At 42.5% G+C, this 26,401-nt stretch overlaps 1 protein-coding gene across 1 annotated transcript; it reads left to right on the top strand.

The window, feature by feature from the left end:
• Nucleotides 1-1,822: 1,822 nt before the first annotated feature.
• Nucleotides 1,823-25,671, top strand: SYNM (synemin). The gene is made up of 4 exons (XM_064158026.1): nucleotides 1,823-2,680; nucleotides 9,235-9,359; nucleotides 17,102-17,175; nucleotides 18,453-25,671. Exons 1-4 carry the CDS (start codon nucleotides 1,895-1,897, stop codon nucleotides 21,986-21,988), a joined length of 4,521 nt encoding a protein of 1,506 aa, XP_064014096.1. The 5' UTR covers nucleotides 1,823-1,894; the 3' UTR covers nucleotides 21,989-25,671.
• Nucleotides 25,672-26,401: the final 730 nt, after the last annotated feature.

Here is a 26,401-nt window from a genome sequence, read left to right as displayed (position 1 = left end):
TCCTCGTCTTTTTGTCTAATTTGGTAGATAATACAGGGTGTGATGCTTCACTGCCTCCTTGCCAAGTAGCTCATGCAGAGGCAGAGCCAGTTCCAGTGCAGTCAATGAAAGGACTTCTCTGGATCCAGCCCATATATGGTGCAAAACGAGGCAGAAGAGAAGCAGGCACAGGGATGCAGTGGCTGCAGGCATTCCTGCTGTGCATTAAGCCTGGGAGGTGGGATGTGTTTCTGTTCTGCAAAGATGTGATGAGTTATGACACAAGCTCAATTGTAGGCATCTCAGTGGCTTTCTCAACTTAAAAGTGGCATTTTAAAATGGCATTTGACACTTTGTATTAACTGAAGCTTGGCCATGGTACAATAACAGCAGCTGAAGGATCATAAACTGAGTAAATGCCTCATGGGGAGCAAAGTTCACACAGCACAGTGCTGGGAAAGTGGGCTGAGCCTCACCCAGCAGAGCCCCACGCTGGGGCATGGGAGGACAGGGATGCCATGGAAAGGGTATGGCAAGAGTGGTGGTAAGTGATTTTGACACCTGTTTCGGAAGGGCCAACATTTCTCTTACAAAGATCACAGGGTTTTGTCCCCATGCTGATAACACTCAATGCCTGGCATGCTGCAGCTGTCTCTATTGGCAGTCTAGGGGGACACTTCTCGAGGAACTACCTGAAGACACAAAAGGCCTGCAGCAATCACTGGACATTTAAGGATGGCTACCTGAAGCCTGCATGTGGAACATCTGTGCTGCACCTCAGTTACTCATAGTCGTAGAATGGTTTGAGCTGAGACCTCCAAAGGTCGTCTAGCCCAAGCCCCCTGCACTGAGCAGGGATATCTTCCATTAGATCAAGTTGCCCACATCCCATCAAGCCTGATCTTGAATATTTGCAAGGATGGGGCCTCAACTACCTCCCTGCACAACCTACTCCACAATCTCCTCCTAACACCCAACCTAAATCTGCCATTGCCCCTCATCCTGTCACTGCAGGCCTTTGTAAACAGTCCCTCTTCAGCCTTCTTGCAGCTCCCCCTTCAGCTACTGGAAGGCTGCTATTAGGTCTCCCCCGAGCCTCCTCTCCTCCAGACAGAACAGCCCCAGCTCCCTCAGCCTGTCCTCACAGCAGAGGGGTTTCGTTCTCCTGATCATTTTTGTGGCCTGCCTCTGGACCTGCTCCATCAGGTCCCTGTCTGCCTGATATTGAGGGCCCCAGACCTGGATACACTACTCCAGGTGAGGTCTTACCAGAGCAGAGCAACTTGGCAGGATCACCTCCCTCAGTCTGCTGGCCATGCTTCTTTTGAAGCAGCCTACAACGTGATTTGGCTTCTGGGCTGCAAGCACACGCTGCTGGCTTGTGGCCACTTTCTCGCCCAAGTCCTTTTCCACAGGCTGCTTTCTGTCGCCTCATCCCCCAGCCTCTATTGATGAGGAGGATTATTTGTCTTTTTCTCAACCAACGTGCTGCCAGCTCACAGCTTTCCCCCTGGGATTTACGGGAGTTGTGTTCAGTGATGGGTTCCTTCTAACTCCAGATATTCTGTGATCTGTGGCTCTGCTCCTCTAAGCAGAGCTTTTGCTCCCTGGGCCGGGTTTTGCTCCTTAAGCGGGAGTATGCTCCCTGGGCAGGGCTGTACCCCCAGGCCGGGCTCCATTCCTAGGCGGGTCTGTCTTGCCCGCTCGCAGCAGCTTGGCGGGAAGCGCCACAATCCCGTCAGGGGGCGCCGCAGGGCAGCGGTGTGGGCGCGGGGGCGGGACCGCGGCCCGCTGGGGCGGGGCCGGCGGCGGTTGCGGCGCGCAGAACGTTGCGCAGGGTCCCGCGTAGAGTCCTGCGGGCAGGCGGCAGCTGCGTAGGGACCACCTCGGTCCCGACCCTGGTGTCCCGGGCAAGATGTGGCGGCGCTGGGAAGTGGAATATGACGAGAAAAGGGAGCTGCGGGACCTTAACTCCCGGCTGCGGGTGTTCGTGTCCCGCGTGCGGGAGTTGGAGGAGGAGAACCGCTTTCTGGCGAGGGAGCTGGCGGAGCTCCGGGAGCAGGAGCTGATCGGGCTGCGGGTGCCCGAACAGGAGCTGGCCTGGCTGCGGATGCAGCTGGAGGAGTTGAGTCGGGCGAAGCTGGAAGCTGAGATGGAGCGGGACGGGCTGCGGCGTGAGCTGGAGCAGTTGCAGCTGCTGGGCGCCGAGGTGCTGGCGATGCGGCGCCGGCTGGAGCCCGAGCTGGCCGGGCAACGTCAGCTGCTGGAGCGGCTGAGGGTCGAGTGTGTCGACCTGGAGGAGCTGCTGCTGCAGCTGCAGGCTGAGCACGGGCACCTGGCGGAGCGGCAGAGGCAGGAGGTTGTGGAGATGCGGGAGTTACGGATGGACCTGGCCGCTTTGCCACCGCCCTTGGCCGGGCTGAGCCTGGAGGAGCTTGAGGAGACCTATGAGATGCTGCTCAGCCAGAGCTGCCGGGAGACTCTCCTGCGCTATCAGGAGCAGCTGCAGGTGCTGCAGGAGCAGGAAGCTCAGCGGAACCAGGAGAACCTAGAGCTCCTGCGGGAGGAGAGCCGGCAGTGTCGCCAGCACCTGGAGGACCTCCATCGCCAGGGCCAGGAGCTGTGTGAGCTCCGGGAGCGGCTGGAGCAGGAGCTGCTCGCCTTGCAGGACCGCCACGGTGCCGAGGTGGAGGAGTACCAGGTGCGTACCGGGGCCAGCCTCCGCGTAGGGTCGGTCCCGGGGCTCTCTGGCCGTGCCATTTTTTTTCCTGCCCCTCGGTTCTTGTTTTGGCGCTCCTCTTGCACCCTGCTAACTGGCTTTCCCCCTTGCTTTCCGGCCCATTGTGAGATGTGAGCCCATTTCCCGTGACCCTGGCACTGCACTCCCTTAAACTTCCTTCTCTCTCGCTCCCTTTGCTGCGGGATGGACATTTGACTTCTCACCCTACTTCACCTTCCTGCGGTAGGATTTCCCTAGGCTAGAAGAACAGGTAGCCCAGCAAAGGCTGGTTGCTGCTGAGCTGTTTGAGGAGAGCTAGGTGTGAAGGGTGGGGATCAAAAAGGAGAGGGTGACCCTGAGGATATCTCTCTGGTGACAGGTGGTCCTTTCCCGAAGGAGCATGGAGCTGGCACGCAGGCTTGCCAGGACTCCTGCTTGGGCTGGCACGAGCACATAGGTCGTGAAGCAGTCCCTGGGAGCAGGTGAACCGAGTCCCTGTGTGATGGGACATGAAGTTTCCCTCCTAGTCTGAGGCCTGAGGCTGACCTGTCTTGATCAGAGAAATGATGTTTCTTGCTGTTCTACACTTCTGCCTAGAGAGCAGCTCATAGCCCTAGAGTAGCTAAGGAAACTTGTAGTTGTTTAAAGGCAGGAAGGGTCCTGACTGTACTACAGGTAGCTGAGTAGAGTGGGAGTAAAACTTCAAGGATTTAGGTGACTGGTGTCTGTTCAAGGTGGCTGTTTGGTGTCATTGAATTAGAAGGTTATAGCATCTGTAGCTGAGGATTTGCTTGTTGTCAGGATAACGTTTGGTTCAGTGGTGTGTAATCACCCTGCACCTGTGAACAGATCAGCAACCGCCAGAACAGCAGAATATCAGTTCATCACATTTAGAGCGGAGAGCACATATTAGATCATCCAGACCATCGATCGATTTCCTGAGGGCAACATTTCTTTTGTTCATTGTTAGACCTTTTATTAACACTCTGCTGGAGCTTGGTGTTTGTCTGAACCCCGTGTGCTAATGATCACATTGTGTCCGACAGCCCTGTTAATTATGGAGATGCTGTCAGCTGGGAAAGGACCAGGACCTGTTGCTCTGTGTGTGTCTGGCTTTTGTACTTGGCTGGATTGTTTGCAAGTTGCATAGTTTGCAGGTGCTGTGAACTGAAGCAGATTTGGTATGTAAGAAGTAATCAGAAAGGCTTTTAACTTGTAGATAAACATTTTGTTTTTATTTTTGACAGGACAATTCATTCTTCCAATCATGTGTGTAAATGTTTCCAAAGCTTTTGAAAAGGTTATGTGTAGATGTCATTAATCTGTCCATCAGTCAAGGCCAGGTGACAACATAAAGAAGAAAAAAATCCTTCTTAATTTATTTTACCTGTTCTTAAAGTGTCTAAGTTTATATAAATGTACTTAAGCCTTAAGTAACTTATTTAGTTACGTTGGCTTCCAAATTATCTTCTGTGCTGTCTATATTTGTTATTTGGCATTTGTAATGAAAACATCATTGATCTTCCATCATCACTGCTCAAATGGAAAGCCTTTAAATAAGGTGATACTTTAATTGAAGAGCAGTGTGTAGAGCTCATTATCAGTGTTACAAGTTTTTTCCTCTAAAGCCAGTTAGAATGGGTGTCTTCAGACACCTCACTCTAGGACTCAGCAAGGTGTTTTTGTACCAGTGTGTGTCTCTGAGTCAGGTTGTACTTGTGAAGAATTTTATTCAGAAGAGCAAGTGTGACCTGTTGTGTAGGTCAGATGATCAAAATCAATGCATATCTTTGAATTACCCTGGTTCAATACTTAAAAATGGATTGTTACTTTGATACCAGTGTGACAAACTTGTTTTACTCTCATGAGCGATTGGCATGCTTTGGATTTTACAGGAACAAATCTTAGTAGTACAAGAAGAAAAAAGTGCTTTGATAGCCATCCTGAAACCAAGTTCAATCTTTGAACATATATCTAAAGAATATTTGAGTTCTGGTGGAAACTATATCATGGTTTGTAGCTTCTGAAGTTTAGTATTTTGAATGTTTTTTTTTAATGGGAAAGGTCTTTTACAGTATCCTGTCTGCACTATATGGGAAATAAAATACCTTCTGCTCACATTCAGAAAGAAACATGACAGAATGTGTAGAAGTAGCTATTTCAGGTTTTGTTCTTGTGATTGAAGTCAGTTTTCCTCACTATTTCTTTTATTGGTGAAAGTATGTTCAGCATGGGTTTTAAACTACTTTTAAAGAGCATCTTTTTCATGCTTATTTACTGTGAAGTGTCACATAGAAATTATATGTGTGTACAGATTTAAGTCAAGTGATTATTGTTCATTGCAGCTGCTATGGCAATTAGATTTATTCATATTTTCCATATATCATCTAGTCTCCTTTTATGTCCATCTTTGCCTCCTGCACTCTTCTCATCATCACTAGAGCTTTCAGCAGTGTTACCCAGAATTACGTATTAGGAGTTATAATCCAGCTGAACCATGCAAGCTGTAAATCATGCATTGTTTGGAAAATTTTCACTGATCCTGAATTCAGCAGGTCTTCTGCTTCCCTTATTTTAGGTGTGTGTGCTGTCACAATCCTTGTGCAAAAAACTATCAGTGATTGGAGAAAGCCTTGGTATTTTTTTTGTGTGTGTGTAAAAGTGGCCATAGCTCATCCTGCTGCTTTGAAACGAGGCAGATACTTTTCATTAATGCAGTGGATTTAGGATCTGTTCCTTTGCCATTTTTGTGCATGTGTACCAGTTTCTAACTGGCAAAATGCAGAAGAGTGTCAGTTCTCCACCTGCTGAGCCATGGAGGAACTATGGGATTGGTAAATAGTACCATATGGAAAGGGCTGAAGACTGGATTCCCCTCTTTACTCCCAGAGTAGGTGCACCTTGGACAGCCCAAGTAAATTCCTTTCCTTTTACTGCTCTCCTAAAACTTCCCACTGCTGCCTGGAAAGCCACATCTAAAGAGTGAGAGTATCACTTCTATTTAGTTAGTTCTAGCAGGACATCACTGGGATCTGGGAGGCATGGGATTGATGTGGATGAGAACAAATCTTTCCAAGAAAGCATTATGTGAAGCAAGCCCAGCTGCACCACTATGGGTTACCTTCTGCAAAATGTGAGTTTGTCAGCTTGCAATCTCCTGAACTTTACCAAAATGGTTTAACTACTTTTGGTATGCTCGGAAATGGGACTTCAGACCAATTGTCCTCTGCATAATGTTTAAGCATCAGTGACTGGAAGGCCAGACGAGTGGCTGCCATCCAGCCTATATAGTGTCTGCTCCTGTTGGAATGAATTCCTTTGGAGCTATTACACAGCTGGCTGAGTTATGTAGCCCCTTATGGTAATCATTAACTCAGACTTTTGGATATTGAGTGCACTCCAAATCCACTGGGTAGAATCATGGTGGCTTTTTAAACTCAGATTGCAGAAGCTGGAGATGACAGGCTGAAGTTCCCCTGCCTTTAGACAGGTGTCATAGACGTGTGGTCTTCAGAGCTCCACACACTCTGTAGTCTACTGTATGGGTTCTTCTGGGACTGCAGCAAGACTTTTTTTGTTGTAAAGCTCTCTAACATACGCATGCACACATATAAATTAGTTTCTGTATTTAATCAAGGAGGTAGCAGACACCTGAATCACCTCATGTTTTGTGTCAGAACTTAGCACCCTTAGGGGTTGGTCCCATACAGATCCAGTCTTTCTTGGCTTTTGCTCCTCTTGCTGACTTCTCTGATTCTGTCAACACCCTGTCCACTCTTGCTTGACAGGCTCTTTCTTTTAAAAGCAAGGCCTGGCACTTTGCTTCTCACCTTGGTGTTTTTCTACAACTGCTGTCTACAACTACCTGAAGGGACATTGTAGCCAGGTGGGGGTGGCCTCTTCTCCCAGGCAACCACCAATAGAACAAGGGGACACAGTCTCAAGTTGTGCCGGGGGAAGTATAGGCTGGATGTTAGGAAGAAGTTCTTCCCAGAGAGAGTGATTGGCATTGGAATGGGCTGCCCAGGGAGGTGGTGGAGTCACCATCCCTGGAGGTCTTCAAGAAAAGACTGGACGAGGCACTTAGTGCAATGGTCTAGTTGACTGGATAGGGCTGGGTGCTAGGTTGGAGTGGATGATCTTGGAGGTCTCTTCCAACCTGGTTGATTCTATGATTCATTGTGCCAGCTCTTAACAGTGTTGTTGTTTCAGAGCTGCTAAAGGTCAGTGGTTCTGCTTGCTGCTGTGTGTGACCATACAGAATGGTCTGGAGGTGGCTGTTGGATGACTGGTAGTGCTTTTACAGATGTGATTTGGCTTCTGCCATAAACCAGGAATTTTAGATATACTTAAGGCTATAGGTAAGAATTGTTAGGTCAAAGAAGATATCAGCTGCAAATCAAGAAATAATGTGTTATTCAGAGACATATACTTGCATGTCTGTGAAGATACAGGCAGCCTACTTCATAAAGCTCACTTTTTACTTCAACTTAGGGGGAAAAATGCTATTGATATTTGACATGTCAGCACTTTATATTCTTAGTTCTTAACCCTTACTCCTGCCTAGGATCTCATCCTGGCATTAAGTAACCTGGGGAGTCCCCTGCTCTATCTTAATTTTTGTACTACTGCTCATACTGTGATACCTGAACACTTGCTGCATATAAATGAAGCATGTTGAATTCTTTAAAACTATACCACCAGTGTCTTGATTTTCCAGTTTGTATTGCAGAGCATAAGCAGGATGCAAGCTAAAATAGGCTGTCATGAATTCCTGTTCAGTGTTGTGCATGTGTATGAAGTTTTTGCTCTCTAAGTGACAGTTCAGTGTCCTTGCACAGTGCAGTGATGTAAACAAATTAGAATCAGGCCTCTGCTGAGTTTAATTTCTGTCTTCCTAGCCCTCAGAACAGAGTCATCTACAGCATTTTGGTTAGCATTAATCTGCTGGTGGAGGAGGATTGATCTGAGTTAGTAGATTCTATTGACAGCAAGGAAACCATTAAGGGCCATACCGAACAGCTAATGCTGATGCTTGCAGTCTGTGTCTGTACTGAACAAGCTCTTCTCAGTTGTCAGGGGAGAGCTTATTTTCCAGAAGATGGCAGTTTGCCCTCCCTGTCAGAGGTAACACCAGTGACTGAGGCACTTGCTTTCTGTGGTGTTCTTTTTGAGAACGTGAGAGTTGGTTGTATTCATTTAAATGAAATCACAGAATGTTTGGGTTTGGAAGGGGCCTCTAGAGATCATTGTGTCAAACCTCTCTGCCAAAGCAGGATCGCTTAGGGCAGGCTGCACAGGAATACATCCAGGTGGGTTTTGAAAGTCTCCAGAGAAAAACTATTTCAGAGTATGTTCAACTTTGGATCATTTTGGACTTAGGCATTTTTCTGATCCTCAGTCCCTTTCTCTGTTTCTAAACCCAGTTAAATAAAGGCAGGCAGGCATTAGCTTTGCCTACTGTCTCACCAGTGCTGCTGCTCTCAAGTCCTTTGTGAATGTCATATAAATGATGTCCCTCCCATACACACACATATGAAGGTACGGAGTTATGTACCCCTTGTATACCTTCTAAAGAGCAGTTAGGACAAAGCTGAGTGGACTACAAAACATACGTCCAAATATTGTAGAAAACTTGAAAGAAGCATCAGGGGTTCATCCTTCACCTTCCAGACACAATAAATATCTCCAGATGCTGGAACTGAAAAACTGCTTTGGACTCAGGCCACTCAAAACACTGATAAAGTATGGATCTCATGGTAATGGGATTACCAAAATTTCACCACTCAAATGTGATTGAAGCATAGAATCATAGAATGGTTTAGGTTGGAAAGGACTTGAGAGATCATCTAGTTCCAAACCCCTGCCATAGGCAGGGACACCTCCCACTAGAACAAGTCACTCAAGGCCTCATCCAGCCTGGCCTTGAACACCTCCAGGGAGGGAGCAGCCACAACCTCCTTGGGCAACCTGTGCCAGTGTCTCACCACCCTCACTGGAAAGAACTTCTTCCTAACATCCAGTTTAAATCTCTCCTCCTCAAGTTTAAGCACATCACTCATTGTCCTGTCATTACAAGACCTTGTAAATAGTCTCTCCCCAGCCTTCCTGTAGGCCTTCTTCAGATACTGGAAGGCTACTACAAAGTCTCTTCAAAGCCTTCTCTTCTCCAGGCTGAAAAGCCTCATCTCTTGTAGCCTGTCCTCATAGCAGAGCTGCTCCAGCCCTCTGAGGATCTTTGTGACCTCCTTTGGACTCGCTCCAACAGTTCCATGTCCTCCTTGTGCTGGAGGTTCCAGAACTGCAGACAGTACTCCAGATGGGGTCTCAGGAGAGCAGAGGGAGAGAGAGTTCCTATATACAAGAGAGAGCATATGTCTGTGCTCTCAGAATGGCTCTGAGTCCTATTTCATACGTAACAATATTGATTTATGGTCCTCAGATATTTTTTTTAATCCAAAGTGTTAAGCTATTAAACTGTGAAGTGTACATATTTGCATGTGACTTCCAAACTAAAATTCAGTATTTCTGTTTAGAGGATAATTGATGCCCTAGAAGAAGAAAAGCAGTTCCTGACCATGTCAATCACAGATTACTTGAAGGACTACCAAGAACTACTGCAGGTGAAAGCAGGCCTCATCCTTGAAATTGAAACATACAGGTAAGAATTGCTGTTGCGCTCGGTTGTCTAATCAGTGAGTAACTTAAATCCCTTTTTATGTATACAGGAGCTCTTTTCACTCTCTTTTCAGCATTTAAAATACAGAAGGCTAATTTCAGAGTCTTGGATCAAGACTCCTTGTGTCTATTGCCATTTGTTAGAGCAACTGGACCTCTAATATCAGTTATTAGCTTGTTCTGTGACATGGGTCACCATGTCATTCTATGCTTGACTGTGCTGTGCTGGGAAGATAGCAACCCTTCAGAGGGCTGTTAATATGTGTGGAGTTGTCTGACATCTCTGGGAGAACTCTGAGACCAGTAAAACACTGTTATTAATTAATAACAGTGATAAGAATTGCTAGAACTTTAACTGACTGAAACTTGATCATGTGAGCAAAACTCACAGTGATTCTGTTCCTCTGTCCCCAGAAGAAGGTGTTAGAGAAGCCAATATAATCCATAGGAATCCTATTAACTTGGTTTGAATCTGTGTTCACTTGCAGCACTGACATAAGTAGTAAGTTCCCCATTCTTGTTTCAGATGTATGATAGTGGGAAGATAATAGAGAAGTCTATCTGATTCAATACTGGCTTCCTCTATCCTTAATTTGCTATGGAAACATGCTTGGGTCAAATATGAGATAACAGCAAACAACTATCTCTGCTAATGAATCTTCAGGAATGTGTATCTGCAGCCACTTGGTAGCTGTGGGGTTGAAAAGCCAGAGTAATTCTCCTGTCTGAGAAATCAAGATGTGTCAGTTGGTACGAGGCATAAAAGCAATTTAGAAGGAAAAAAAAAAACCAACAACCCAACAAATCAAATCCTTTGAACTGGAGGAAGATACTACCTTATTGTAAAGATCATATTTTTCTCCTGCAACTAGCACGATATTTTCAATAAATGTCACTGAGATATTGATCTTCCAATGCAGAGAAGTGCAATTCTTATTGACCAAAGTAATGATTTGTAAAAGTGGAATGTCAGCCTCCCTTTGTATCCTTTTTAAGGAGTATGTCTCAGTCATTAGCTTGTCTATATTGTGTGCATTATTTATATCCCACCTGCCTAAACAGACAGTGGTATTACCAGTTGTGTATGATATATACTTCAGTGTCCTAAAGCATTAATGGTGTGTTGTAAGGTTCTCATGTTGCTGTGAGCCAATAAGCATCTAAGTCTGGATGAAGGTGGCAGCAGATGAATTATGAGTGAAATGTGTAGACTGAAGCAATCTGCTGAGAAATATTGAATTTAATTGTAGTTGCATAGCTGAAAATTAGAAGCTTGAAAGACTAACTTCTCAAGTAGCTTGATAACAGACTAGTGAGCAAAGGATGCCTGTAGTTCATCAAAGAGGAAAAACGATCTGTTTGGGATTCTTTGAGTGTTGTGTGCTATAAGATACAGACCAAGGATGGCTTTTGGATGAGATAAAACAACAAGCCGTATGTGACAAATAATTTGCCGTCAACTGGTGAACAACAGTGCTGGGATGTTTGCTGGTGGAGAGGGATCCCTGTGATCTTTGGAAAGATCAGTAGTGTCTGGAGCAGTGCTAGTAGAAGAGAAGCTGGGGAGTTGTGATTCTTACCCATGTGTGTAAATTCTGTGAACTTCGGATCATAAAACATATGATTCTTCTAAATTGAATCCTAGCTCTGATGTTGACTTTTACTGTTGTCACTTAAAGTTTCTCCCTAGGTTGGGATTAGCACAGCCACAATAACAGAATTACCAGATAATTTTCAGTGATTGGTACTTATCCAAGAGTAGGAATGATAATGCCCAGATATTTAGTAGTTTGGACATGCTCTTGGTAAGCAACCATCAGTGCTTCTGCTCTGTAAAAGCTTGTAAACCCATTCATTCTGGAACTTCCCCAGAGGTCATATCACTGGTTATCTAAGCATTGATCTTTTGCCTAAGGATTCCCTGCCCTCATTGATGAAGGAAGAACAATTCAGCATCACTTGTACCATGTTTTTGTTGTCCAGTTAAGAAGCTCCTTAACCTATAAGGTTTCTTGATCTGATTGTAGTGAATGCCACTTGTAACCCTGATTCTGCTGGCAAGGCACACTTCAGTGGACAAAGGAGCAACTACCTACTGTAAAGATCTACAGATGGAAACAGGGCGATGTGCCTTGCTACAGATCAGAAAACATCCTAGCTAGTGCCTGTAGAAAATAATTCTTTTGAATGTCTGAAGCTGAAAAGTGTTTGGATTTGTGGGTTTACATTTATACAGTTTTACCTATTCCTCTTTTGTTAAATTCTCCTTTCACTTCTGAGAATGCTTCCTCTTGGGTATGCCATTAACAGCACTGCCTGGGGAGGGAATCACTCTGCATCCAGTCAGTAAGCTATTAAAAGAACTCTGCACTGCTCATCTATGTACTTTCTCAAATGCACTTCCTCTCCCAGATCTTTATGTCTGTGATAACTAGGGCATGTGAAAGCCATCTTTTCAGGAAGGATGATGGCATATGCCCTTCTTTATGCATATTGGAAACAGAAGGCACCTATCCACACTTGATTCAGCATCTTAAACTTTGCACTGAGAAGTTTCCATGAGGGCCTTGGCACTTCCTCTCTTCCTGACCTTATAGGTTAAGGGTGTGGTATCAGGTCTGCTTTTTTTGAGCTTTCACTGTATCTCCCAAACTGTATTTTGTTTGTTTTACAACTCTTACTGTCCTGTTTTAAAGCCAGCTCTTTCCATTAGTCAATGCTGCTCTTGGACTAGGAGGAGGATCATTGTTGCAAGGAACACCCTTTCCTAAGGACCAAGTGTACTTCCTCTCTGGTTTTGCTCACCCTTCCTGCTGTGGGAGCTGAGGCTCACTCGAGAAGTGGAATATATGTCTTATGTGGCTTTATGAAGTTATATCTCATGGGAATCGTCATTCCCAGTTCTTTGTCACCAGTGTGGAAATAAATATTTATCCAGTGTCCTGCAGTTTTGTTCTGTGTTCTTAGAACCCTGCAAACCCACAACACTTAGACTGTGCTTGTTTCCAGTGAGTAGTGATGAATAATTCACTGTGTCAGACTCTTAAATTCAAAAGGAGATGGAAATCTGCCTAGGCTCAGAATTGCTAACAAGCGTTTCTCCTTTTTTATTAGAAGCTTCCTATCTTCAAGTAGTAGGGACTGCCCAGATCCTTGGCATAGTTTTCCTGTCCTCTCTAAACTATGTTATTGTTGAAGGGTAGAAAATTTTGCTTTGAAATCCAAGTGCCATAGAATTTCTTTTCTGGGTTACCACTATGTATTTTGAAGCAGTGGAAACTACACAGTTCTTTTTTAATATTATTGTTGTGGTCATTGTTAGGATTTCATAGCACACTTCCTAATATTCCTTCCACTGGTTTCTTCTGTTAGGACTTCTGACCCTCTCCATGCCTTCCTCTCAAGAAATCATTACCAGTGTTAAGGCCTTTCCAGGTTCCCACCACAGCTTTTCCAGTCAGTTTCTTAGTTCCTCTTTAGAGCTTATACTATCCAGTACCATTTCCACCATTTGATTTATTTTGGGAACATTCTGAGTTTTCTACATATAGGGAATTTAACACACAGTTAGTTACCTGTTATTCTTGACACAGTCATTGTCCTGCAATCCTGTGGTGGAGTGGCCTGTACTCCTTAAAGTGCTTCCTTCATGAACTATTTTCTGCCAAGAGCATTGTTAGGGTTTTCTTGTTTGTGTATTTGGTATTTAACTCCTTAGCCAAAATAAAGAGGATGATTTTGTCTCCATAGTTGAAACAAAGTCACCGCCATTCTGAACGACCATGGTAATATTTGCACTGCATCTTTTCCTTTGATAACTTCTATCTCCTCGCCCCAACTAGTTTATCTCATCCCTGTGCTTTCATAGACTAGTTATTTCTGTTGTCATCTGACACACTGCTGGGCTTCAGGCTGACTAGCATGTCACTGCTAACTTTAGATAAATGACATTATTAATGAGATGAGTTAAAGGCATAGGGGAGCAGTTGGAGTGTGTTCTGGCAACGCTTAAGCCAAGTATTTAGACAATGTCTGTATATGCCATTTGGGATCTGATTTCCAAGAAGTAGCTGACATGGCTATTTTTTTTTTTTTTATAAGAGTGCTGCCTGGATGAATGCTTTTTGTTATTGCTGTGAATACTTGAGAGTTCATACAGTTGAGATGAACACCCTATTCTTCAGGCAGGTTAAGTTTAAAAACAGTCCTCACCTCAAGGAAGTTATGCTTTAAATGCTTAGTAATAGGAAAGGATGTAAAGGAATAGGGCAGCAAAAGAAGCTGCGTAAAGCGAAGTTGTAGTCAAGCTGAGGAACATCAACTGAGTTTGCTGACTTCCAAGCCAGCTCAGCACATTAGTTTCTCATGCTAATTTATTAAGCCAAAGTCAGCATCACATTTTCTGATAAGTCTAAGGTCATACATACCATACAGCTCTGTACAGTAAAACACTGATTCAGTTTCACAGAGGTTCCACCAAGCTTTGCCTTTCATTTCCCAATAGTGTATTTTCAGTAGTAATATTTCAGGTCCAGCTTTTCTGTGTGCTGTTGCCCTTTGCCATATACAGTTACCTCTTGGAACTTATTTTTAGTGACTTCATATGTTGCTGCAGCAACTGAACAACTGTTGTTTTAACTGCAGCCAGAAATCCTTAGTCAGACTTCCCACATTCCTGATTTCCTTCATCATGCTTAACACTTCCCTTGCCAGCTCCTTGATAAGTTTCTGCAGTGTCACCAACAGTTTCTCTAGAGCATGTCTGTCACAGCAATTTGTGTGGTACTCCAAAACTTCATCAGATCAGATACTTGGTTTTGGGACCAATTGTATATTTTGTAGTCATCTTATTCCTGTAAAGCCTCTTCTAACCGGGAGCAAGATGAATTGCTTTTGTTAGTCAAAACAAATCAAGTAAAGGTTCCCATCTTAGCCTGTTTTAAGTAGGATAGTGACCTGTAAATATGTTAGGCAATTCTAACCTGTTCAGTCTGGAGCGGAGGAGGCTCTGAGGTGACCTTATTGTGGCTTTCCAGTATCTGAAGGGGGCCTACAAGAAAGCTGGGGAGGGACTTCTTAGGCTATCAGGTAGTGACAGGACTAGAGGGAATGGAGCAAAGCTGGAGGTGGGGAGATTCAGACTGAATGTGAGGAGCAAGTTCTTGAGCATGAGAGTGGTGAGAGGCTGGAATGGGTTGCCCAGGGAGGTGGTTGAGGCCCCATCCCTGGAGGTGTTTAAGGCCAGGCTGGATGAGGCTGTGGGCAGCCTGATCTAGGATGAGGTGTCCCTGTCCATGGCAGGGTGGTTGGAACTGGCTGATCCTTGTGGTCTCTTCCAACCCTGACTGATTCTGTGATTCTAACCTGGCTTTTCTTCTGAACCTAGGCAAATCCATGATCCCAAAGAAAACCTTACTAATGATCTTTTGCTGATAGCATTGTGATAGTGAATCTAGAGCTAGTTGGAAATTGAAAGAGGCGTAAAATCCTCCCAGGTGTTTGGCTATGTGAAGTGTTAAATCTACAGGTGGCATTTAAAATGCCTGCTTTGTTAACTTGGATAGAAATGCCCAGCCAAATATGTTTATACCACAATCCCAAATTGCTTTCAACTCTTCCCCTAGGGGAGTCAGGAGCCTTGGTTATCATAATCCTCCAGCTTTACTCTTCACAACTTTCATGTTGCAGCTGCACATTATCAGTGCAAAACATCTGCTTTCTCCAAAAGGGGAAATGATGAAGTGGGTATCTCACTAGCAAAAGTGAGTATAAGCCTGACAAAGTCACTGTATGGATTCTAGTGTTCCCTTGCATGTGGAAGAACCTGTCAGAATTTCTAGGCTGTTGCACCAGAATGCTGCAGTTGAGCAGCATATTTTGGGATAACACAGATTATCCCTGTGAAAGTAGAAAAAGAATAAACTGGGTTTTTTTTCTGTTTTGATAAAAGGCTGAGCATGTTTGATGTCAGACAGTACAAGCACATAGAGAGCAGAGGGGAAGGAGAGCACACAAAGGTTTCCAAAGAACTTATCAGTAATTTGGATGACTGTCTTTAAAACCTCTAAGATTGATTAAGCTCACCCTAATGTCTCCTTTTTGTAGTTGGTATATGGAAAAGCCAATAATTTTGATTTATTTGTTTGTAGTGCAGTCGAATCATCCTAGAGAATGCACTTTCTCCCTTCCCTTCCAAGGACAGAAGTATGCTCTGTGTATTTGAATATTCTGAATGCAGAGCAATCACTCCTGAAAGTGGTTTGCCCTTGAGTGATGCTAATCTCTTGTGGGAAATGTACTGTGGGAGTCTCTTCCAGCACTACAATGAAAAGCAAGAATGGAAGGCTGAGGAACAGGAGAGACAAACAGAGATGTCATTAAAAGAAACTAAGCAGCTTCTGTCACAAAGACTTTTCCCAGTCTGCTGTTGTAAACTATGTTGTCTTGATTACCAGCTGAATAGGAACTTGGAATAGTTATTTAATACCGTAAGGTTTTTCCTCCAGCGTTAGCCCCTGTTTGACAGTAGAAGTAATAATTAACTTCAGTTTTCATTTGAAAAGGCTAGAACTTGGAAATCCTGGCTGTCACAGCTCTCTCATGCCATAATCCCAGCAGGAAAGCTGATGACTGTTTGCTTGCAAGTATTTTATTTTAATTTTGGCCTTTTCTTTATGAAAACATCTCCATGTGTTTCTCTGAAAAAGCTTTCCTGAATATCTGTTTGCATGTCTTTGTTTTACATTTTTTTTTAATAGAATTAGGAAAATTCTGGAGTACTCCTAGTTGTATAGTTGTGAGTCCATAGCAGGGTGATGCAGAGGATTTCATCTGAACATGAGCCAGCAGTGTGCCCAGGTGGCCAAGAGAGCCAGTGGCATCCTGACCTGCATCAGGAATGGTGTGGCCAGCAGGAGCACGGAAGTCATTCTGCCCCTGTACTCTGCACTGGTTAGACCACACCTTGAGTACTGTGTTCAGTTCTGGGCCCCCCAATTTAGGAGGAACATTGAGATGCTTGAGCGTGTCCAGAGAAGGGCGACGAGGCTGGGGAGAGGCCTTGAGCACAGCCCTAAGAGGAGAGGCTGAGGGAGCTGGGATTGGTTAGCCTGGAGAAGAGGAGGCTCAGGGGAGACCTTATTGCTGTCTACAACTACCTGAGGGGTGGTTGTGGCCAGGAGGAGGTTGCTCTTTTCTCTCAGGTGGCCAGCACCAGAACAAGAGGACACAGCCTCAGGCTGCACCAGGGGAGATTTAGGCTGGAGGTGAGGAGAAAGTTCTTCACTGAGAGAGTCATTGGACACTGGAATGGGCTGCCCGGGGAGGTGGTGGAGTCACCATCCCTGGGGCTGTTCAAGGCAAGATTGGACGTGGCACTTGGTGCCATGGTCTAGCCTTGAGCTCTGTGGTAAAGGGTTGGACTTGATGGTCTGTGAGGTCTCTTCCAACCCTGATGATACTGTGATCTCAAACTGTTCTGTGTCTGCTGCTATCAGCTCCTGTAAGGTTACTGCCTTGATCTCCCAAGCTGGGTTCTGCAAAGCCTGGAAGATGCTAAGGGTTTCTTGTTCTCACTGATTAAAAAAAAAACATGGAGTGTGACAATCACTCAGGATCTGACCCAGCTGCAGGATAATTATTTCAGTTTTGAAGGCTTTTGAATGTCAAATATTATCATTATTCTTCCCAATATTTTAATGGAATGCCTTTTTATGTGTTTTACAGAGCTTTGTTAGAAGGGGAGAGCAACCAGTGGATTATTACATGGAGAGATCAGTATAAAGGGAAATTGCCTCAAGGTAAAATGTTAATATTAAAATATGGATGTTGAATGAAATTAAATATAACTGGAAACTATTGTGTTATAAGTACTCCCGAAGACTACTTTTTATAAGTGTATTACAAAGTGAATATTGACTTGGTTTGAGTGCTAATATTTTAAATCAACATAGTGCTATTTTGTGCAAGGTGATTATAAAATCCATGACTCAAGTGGAGAAGGTAAGTAGGGATGTTTTGTAGCTCTGATACTGCAAGAACTTTTAGATGCCCATGGATATTAACAGAGTTTTGGAGTATAAAGCATGAGGTATTTAAGAAAACTTGTAGTTAAAACCATGAAATTCATGATGAGCCATTGTGAGTGTTAAAAAGCTTACCTGGGTTTTAAAAAGAACTTTTAGCAGAGTGATGAAAGAAAAAAGCAAAGACTTACTAAACATACAGATACCATTTCTATCTTAGGAGCTGCAAATCTCTGGAGGCTGTGAGAGTATACCAGGGAAGTATCACTATTTACTTGCCCTGTTCTTATATACTCTTCCCTATGTATCTATGTTGGTTACTGTAAACAGGATGCTAGAAAGGATGGGCCTTTGATCTGACTGCTAGGGCCATTGTTACGAATAACAGAATTGATCTCAATAATTCTTTTGAGTTTAACAATGTGTGGTTACCACAGACCAGGAAACATTACCAGAAGCCAGAGGAGATGTGGCTGGCTTTTTTTGATTGAAGTTGTGCAGTGCTGGTTGGTCTGAGAGACAATGATTCTGGGGGCAATTTATTAAGATAGCCTAATATTTATTTTGATCCTTTGTTGTATCTTGTGGTTATGAAGGGTTGCCTTTGTGCTTGCAGTTTCCAGTACGTGGTGGCATGTATGCCTCTGGTTCTCAGTAGGAACTGAGAAACATCAGGTCACTTTGACTAATGAAGCAAAAACCCAAGCCTAGGACACTAGCATATTTTATTTAATAAGTTGTCAATGTAAATGAACTTCAATATAAATACAAAAGGTGTAATTCTGAAGTGAAGGCTGTAGTAGCCAGGAACTCAAAATTTGCAAGAACTTGCAACTTAGCATAAAGCTTACCTTTTAGTTTTAATGTAATTTATGCATGGACTTAATTATCATGTGTAACCTGCAGGAATGCCTTTACAAAGCTCCACTGAAAATGAAGCCATTATTTCCTTCAGACACTTAGTATAAAATTTCTTTCTTTGTGCCCTCTATTTCATAATATTTGCTGCAGTACAAGCCATTATTTTAATGTTACCTGTGCTCTTTCTGCAGATATTGTAAACACTTCATATAACTACACTGATATTTACTCTACTTATCAAGAAAGAAATAGAAATAAAGCTTCACCAGCTATCAGGATCACTGATACAAGACATAGAATGCCTGTGACAAACACCAGCAGTTCTGCACGTTATTCAATTCAATCGACACAGACTGGATCCCAGACATCAGCTAGTGGAAGAGCTCCTGGAAGAGATCTACTTGGTTCAGGATATCGTCCTTCCACGACTATTACAAAGGATGAAAGGATTGTAACAGACCACAAAGAATTTAGAACATTTACTCCAGCCTCCAGCAGCTGGAGAAGCACTGAAATGCAGCAAAAGACAATTCCAGAAAGAAAGAAAACAGAAATCACAACTTCATCCACAGTATCTTTTTCAAAGGAATCTGCTGAAAGATCAGCCAAGGACCACAAGGCTGACACAAAGCCAGGGATTTCAGAAAGTACAACAACAAAACCAAACTTGACTAGATTTCCAGCTTATGAGCTGAATACTGGTTTTAAACCATCTAAATATGAAGAAACCATAACTGAAACTCGGACCACAGTCAGAGAAAAAAGAGGAGGCAGCAAACCATCTGAAGAGAAAACATTTCTGTTGAAAGAAAAAGATAAGCTAGAGAAACAAACAAAAGAAGAGAAAAAGAAAACAGATGAGAAACCTTTGATTGAAGAAAGAAGTGCTGATTTTGGAGGGAAGACTGAGCAGAAAACATATATCCATGAGGAAGTCATTAACCAGAAGTTAACCGAGGGTGGTGTTTCTAACGCTAGAACTTCGAGAAGTGAATCAACCAAAAAAGATACAAATGTAGCCTTGGACACAAGAAGCAAAGATGTCATTGAGATACCCATCAGTCTTGAAAAGCCTGCTTCCCACCAAGAATCTCAGAGTAGTAAAGAAACAAGGGTACGAGTGGTTAAAACTTCCATAGGAAGAGAAACAGATGACCATGTAACTAAGCCTGCTGAAGTTCCCAAAGTGAGTCTTTCAGAAGCAGAAGCTAGTCTGAAAGATGAAGAGCAAATTGATGACAGCAGTTATAAAATAGGAACTCAGACAACTGAAAACATAGCAGAGAATATTGTTGCTGACATTCTTAAAAGTTTTACACAGTCTTCTAATTCACAAGTCTCAACAGACACGAAAGTGACCTATTTTAATAAAGAAGAACAAGCAGATGATGGGAAAATGAAAACTGAGATCACAGTGCAATCTCAAGTTCAAGAAAATATAGATATTTCTGACCAAGGTGATGCAGGAGGTCTATCAAACCAAGATGTTAGAAAGGTGATTCGAGAGGGTGTTGCAGGAACTCCTTCCAAAGAGGAGATAGAAGATATAGTACATCATGGCCTGAAAGGAAATGAGGGTGGAAAGAACGTGTCTGTTAACGTTGAGATTGTAGAGGAGCTACTAGATGATGCCACTGATGAAAGGACGGAATTTTCAACACCTTTTGAAGTAGAAGAAGTGGAAGATACGTACCCTGAGAGAGAGAGGCGTTACGGTGATGAGGAGGAAGTAACGTTCACATATGAGGATGTTAAGAAGAAGAAACAAGGCCGAGAGAGTTTCACTCATGTGGAAGAAGTAACCGAGGAAGATGACTCACCTATTGAACAAAAGTATTTTGTATCAGTTCCAGATGATCATCCTATTGCTGATGAAAAAGATGATGACTCAGTATATGGGCAAATTCATATAGAAGAAGAGTCAACTATTAAATATTCTTGGCAAGATGAATTTTTGCAAGGTACACAAAGTAAGAGAGACGAAGGTGTAAGCTCTCCAGAGGAAACATACCAAGTAGTAGGGGAGGAAGCAAGTGCCCATATTTTAAAAGAGCATCCTGAAGGTGAATCATCCCATGTTGAATCTGTTGTTATTGAAAAAGAAATTAAAATTCCCCACGAATTTCAGACTTCAATAAAAGGGCTTCTATCAAAGGAAACCAAAGACCCTAAACATCAATTGAAGGAAGCTTTGGAGCAGCTGGAGGGCAGTCTCCCAGAAAGTGTGAAAGAAGAGTTGTCTGCATTAACAAAACAAAATCAAGCTGACTCTAGCAGCTTAGAATTCGATATCAAAAAAGTTGATCAAAAGAAGGAAGGTGGTGTGGTGACAATTGTTGCTGAAGTCAATCTGTCACAGACCCTTAATGCCAAAGAATTTGATGCAGCTCAGCTTGATGAAGTGATTGCGGGTGAGAAGGAGAAGGCAACGCTGCACTCCATGACAAAAGAGAGCTCGGAGAGAGTTGTGGATGGCAGAAGTGACTTAGATATTTCTTCCCATAGCAGTAAATACACTCCTTTGGCTGATCAAGAAATCTATAACTCATCTACCGTGAGGAGGAGTGGTGGTGCAGGGTATCACACCACTGAAGAAGTCATTTATGACGGTTCTGTTTTGGGAACTGCAGATTTTGGAGAAGTCTCTCGCTCGGCACAATCAGCTGATGGGACCACATCTGTGAGGCACATTCAGGTTGGTCCAGCAGAAGTTCAGAGATTTGAGCAGATCATGTATGAAGGGCCTGGTTCTGAAACTCTGGAGCTCAGAGCTGCTGAAGATCTTGTCCAGACCGAGGGATCGTCAGAGTTTAGCCGATCTGTAAGGCATTATAAACTGGGTCCTAAAGAAATCCAAACCACGGAAGAAGTAATTTATACAGGCCCTATTACTACTACTGTAGAAGAGATTGATTCTGGAAATCTTTCCCAGAAGTTTTCAACAGACTTCAACAGGTCCACAAGACGTGTCACAGTAGGATCAAGACAAATAACTGAAGAAGTTTCTTTTGGAGGGCCTGTTTCGGGCTCTGTGGAGCTCAGTAGCTCAGGTAACCTTTCTCAGGCAGAAGGGTCTGTAGATGTCAGCAGATCAACGAGGCACTTCAGATTAGGTCCAACAGAGGTTCGTACTGAGCAAGTTATCTTTCAAGGACCAATTTCTGGCAAAGTGGAAGTCAGTGATGCTAGAGACTTCTCACAGACAGAAAGTTCAATCAAACACATTCAGCTGGGTCCCCAAGAGTTTATGACAGCTGAAAAAATCATCTACCATGGCCCCATCTCTGAACACACAGAACTTGCACAAATAGGAGAGTCATCTGAGAGCAGTCAGTCTGTAAAGCATATTAAAGTAGGATCCGAGGAAGCATCTTTTACTTTTCAAATGGATGTTTCCAATATGGGTGGAATATCCACAGTAAGAAGTGGAGAACAAGCAACAATGCTGGTATCTCAGAAGCAAGACCCTTCTGTTGGTCAGCCACAGATCATAGCTGAAAGTGACCAGATTGTAGAACATGAAAATAAAAGTGGTGGCTATGTTCTCTCCAGTTTCTCTCAAGACCATGGTGAAAATGTAGTGGAAAAGTCATTTTTTGATCAAACTGTACAGATGCAAAGAATGGTAGACCAAAGGTCAGTCATTTCTGATGAAAAGAAAGTTGCTCTTCTCTATCTGGACCACGAAGAAGAAGAAGATGATGATAATGATGGACAGTGGTTCTGAAAGGACTTTCTAATGAAATCTACTTAGTATACTATTTATGCATCCTTTTGATTATCCTTTAAAAAAAAACAAAGAGGAAAAAATGAGGAAGCGCTCAACACTATTGAGATTATTAATAGTGGACTGAGAAGTAGTGAATCTGAGCTTCTACCTATTGAGCACACTTTTCACTTTATTGGAAATTTTATCTGGGGGAGAAAACATATTATTGGTATGTTTTCCTCAGAGACCTGTGTCCAGTAATTTGAGCTTTTCCCACCCGCAGAGCTGGGAATTTGCTACTGGGTAATTCAGAGGATTGTATTTTTTCATTTGTTCTGTAGCAGGTCTGTTAGTGTGTACCTGAATAGGGCTTTTCCATTTATTTTTTATTTAAATACTGTATTGCACTTGGTTACTAAAATATTCAGCAATCTCAAGCTACTGACCAGAGTATAACAGGCTAGGGAGAGTGGTAAGTAGCTGATTTTCAGTTCTCATCTGCAATACCTAATGAGAACATTTAAAGATACAGTTATTACAGCTATGACAAATAAATGCAATTCTGTGGGATGAAACTAAGCCTAGCAAGAATTGACAAAAATTATATTGTTTGTATAGCTAGAATGCAGTGAAAAAAAAGAGATAAAAGTGAAGCAAAAATTTTTCACAGTGTTCTTAATAAGAAATAGAGGTTTTTATGGTTAGAGAGTAGCCCATTTAATGTCTTCTAAAAGAGAACAAATTTAAATAGGCTGGATAGTATTTCCCTTGAAGTAAGGAGAAATCATGATAACTTCAGTGACTATGAACATTAGTAACATCAACTTATTTTGGAGTATATGGGTTACCTTGATACTAGGTGTTGCTAAAGGTAAGAGTGAGGTGTCAAGCATTATTATATAATGCTTAATTTCATAACACAGTGAAATTAGCTCATACGTGCTCTGTTCTGAAGAAAACCTGTACAAATGGCATCAATGACATACATGATCATTGTGTGCCAAGTAATTTCCAGATAATCCTTTCTTTGTTTACAAATGTGAAGATGCCTTTTTCCATTACTAGCCCTGCAAATGCAACCTCAGATTTTAGTGTTTTGGGTTTTTTTTCCTGGTTGTAACATTTGCCTGAGGCAAAAGTTGGTTTCTACTTAAATAATTACAGAATAAGCCAATTTCACTTGGGTTGCACCTTGGTTAAATGAAAGACATACTTTAACTTTACAATGATAATTCAGACTTCAAAGTCAGGTCAGAAGCCAGCACCGCTAATTGCACTGAACTGTGCAATGCTAGCAGAAGCAAAAATAGCAGCTGAAGTATTTTTGTCACTGGGATAGGAAAGATGCCCTATTTGACACATAAGAGAAATGAGATACACAAATGAGAAGCTGCTGTTTTTCCATGCACACACACGCACATTCACTCTCGCTCTCTCACACCTTCTCTGCAGAGTAAAACACACCTGTGTCCGGGTGGCTGTTGTTATGCCAGCCTGGTGGTTGCTGACTCAGAACTTTTTTCCTGTGGTTATGTAAGCCTCGTTTTGTGTGTGCTAAGCCATTCTAGAATCCAGCTTAAACTGTCTTAGTCTGGCATGGCTAGTCACTTTTCAGATTCCTTAATATTAACAGAAGCTGGGTTTTTCCAAACTGATTGCTGCTTTCTACCATGAATGTAAACACAAAACTAAAGAGAAGCTCCATGCTGACTGACATATCCTGCTGTTTCAGACAGGAGATAGAATAATGGTTGTGTCCCTTAGTAACTAAGTTTGAAACTGTACAAAGCTCTTAATGTGCCAAAGATTAACTCTTGAGTTCTGTCTGCACTGCAAAATTTCCTCATCTTGCCTAAGTGTGAGCACCAACGTACATGGAATTGGTTCTTTTTTGACTATGTACTATGAAATCATTTGTTGCAGTTGGAAGTGTTAACCAACAGTTGGAAAATGAATAGGAAACTGAGCTCTGTGGAAGCACTAAAGGCACATATGCTAAGCTTTTTTATACTGCTTACTGTGCAATGGGTAATCTTTTGTCAAAAAAAGCTCAGAAAAAGTCCTGTGCTTCCATTTACAAATAGGATGGTATTAGTTGTAATACCTTTATACTTCTGTTTCCTTAGCTGACCTTATGATTTTGAAGATGATAATACCTCTGTGTTCAGTTGTGTGTCAGTCAAAATTTTCCAGCGAGGTGCCCAACTGCCAGCAATCAGATTCTATACTTCAGGTATTAACTGCATAATAAAGGAAGAAATCAAGTCTATAATAAGCAACAGAGTTAAAAAAATAATTAGCGTTAGTTTTCTCCAAGTTTTATTCTAAGCTGACACTTAAACATTCTCTGTAAAACAGACTGAAGAATTACTACAGAAAACTTCTTTTTAACTCACAAAAAGCTCCTTACAAGGCTTAACCCATTTATTGGTACAGGTTCACAGATTGCATGGGGTTGGAAGGGACCTTCAGATGTCATCTTGTCCAATCCCAGTGCCTTACGGAATCTGACAGTTTTCCTCAGGAACGACTAGACCAACATTATTGCATTTATCTTCACCTGCTTAGTGAATTATAATGTCAGAAGAAGGAATAAACAAATAAGGAGCAAGTGAATCATAAAGTGTAGATGGCCTTAGCATTGAAAGGGGGGGGAGGGAATCAGTATTGTTTCTACTGAGGCAGCAACAGCTCTTTTAAAGTTCCTTTACACATCACTGTCAGGTATAGTAGGTTATACCAAGATAGATTTCTGGTTTGATTGTCTGGAGGGAAAATATTGTCCTGTGTACTTCAGTTATATTTAAAACCAGGGCTTTTATCAACTGTTGGAAACTTAGCTTACTGCAGGGAGCTGGGAACGTGCATTGGCCTGAAATTTAAAGACATGCACAGTTCCTTCACATGAGTACTTTTGGGCTGTAAAAACAAAGCTATCTCATGTGAAAAGGGTTCAAGTTTTAAAAACTCTTGGTGTAAGCAGCCTATTTTCCATTTAGTTCTCATTAACTCTGGGGACATTTTGACACAGTACTATCCAACAGCTACAATTACCTTCAGGCAGCAAAATGTAGTTAGGAGAACAGTTGCATCCTGCTGGCCTAATAGTTGCATTTGCAGAGTCAGGGCCATAGGTTACTAGTAAGAGCAAATACAGCCTAATGCCTGATGTGCTTACCTTGTACAATCACTTTCTACCTAAGTACTATAACCTGTGTCTGAAAGGATTGGTATAACCTCAATAAGCATGTGCTTCTGAAGCTTACTCATTTAAGTTGTGCTTGTCATTAAATACAAATAAGAACTTTACTGCTGAGTTTGGATTAAACAAAGTGCTTTTGAAATATGATTAGTATTTGGGGAGGAGGCGTGTTAAAAACAATGTATTTATGTGCTGATATAGATCAGAAGTGGGGCACTGTTTTCCAAATGTGTGAACTGCTGGTCTAGAAAGCAAATACAGCATAGAATAGAAAGAGGTGTGAGAGACCTGGAACTCTGTATTGAGTTGTGTTTGTGAATAGCAGGTGTTTAAAGAGACGGTAAGAATGTTGAAACTGGGCTTGTTGATGTCAGCTTGGGTGAAGCTTTGCAGGCAGCTTGTGTTTTGGTCATTTGCAATGAAACAGCATTTTTGTGGTGGTATAAGCTTTGTGATTTTACACTTTTTCACTCTTGAGTATTAAACAAATCAAAATCAATGCAGATGTTGCTCTTTATTCCTGTCTGATGGTTTTAAGGCTGTGTTATCCAAAAAAAGAGGTGTTGTGTCTGTAAAGCTCATCCTTTAAGGCCTCTCAAACTGAGGAGTTAATTTTGGTTCAAAGAATGAACATAGCTTTTTATTCCAGCAAAGGCTTATCTCTTTCACATGGGTAATAGGAAATGATGGTAAAGCAGCCTGTTCTTGATTGCAACTACATATAACATGGGTGGACATGCAGTGGTTCTTGAATTCAACAGCAGGTGGTGGGAGAGGCAGAATATAAACAACAAAGATGGTGAGACTCCTGAATTTGCCAGCGTCATAGTCTTCCTTGGATCCTGGGATTTGCCCAAGGTAAGTCTCAACTTTGGCTATTTTCTAGCAAATAAAACCATTTCCTGCACATTTATACCTCTAATGGAAAATATATCTAACTTCTTGTAATGGTACTTCTCCCTATGTTGTGAAGTTTATTTTTCTCTTTAACTGCATACTTTAATGAAGAAAATATCATGCCTTTATCTCAGCTTTCTTTTGCTTGAAGAAATGAGTCACAAGTATTCTGTGTGAAGAAGAGAGACTTTCAGAAGGAATTAACCATTTTTAATACACTGAGGAAAAAGGTAGTTTTCCCTTTCCAAACAATGTCTGAAGCTACTGACTGAATCACAGTATATTGTGAGAATAAAGTGAAGTCAGCAGCACAATAAATTCCACTGACACTG

This window comes from Pogoniulus pusillus, chromosome 17 (assembly GCF_015220805.1).
Source record: "Pogoniulus pusillus isolate bPogPus1 chromosome 17, bPogPus1.pri, whole genome shotgun sequence".
NCBI lineage: Eukaryota > Metazoa > Chordata > Aves > Piciformes > Lybiidae > Pogoniulus > Pogoniulus pusillus.
Note: the sequence above shows the minus strand (reverse complement) of the source record. Positions and strands in the feature narration are given on the sequence as shown.

Coding starts and splice junctions, on each gene's coding strand:
- SYNM (XM_064158026.1), top strand. CDS start 1,895: ATGTGGCGGCGCTGGGAAGTGGAATATGACGAGAAAAGGGAGCTGCGG. Junction 2,681..9,234: donor CCGAGGTGGAGGAGTACCAG/GTGCGTACCGGG, acceptor ATTTCTGTTTAG/AGGATAATTGATGCCCTAGA. Junction 9,360..17,101: donor CTTGAAATTGAAACATACAG/GTAAGAATTGCT, acceptor TGTGTTTTACAG/AGCTTTGTTAGAAGGGGAGA.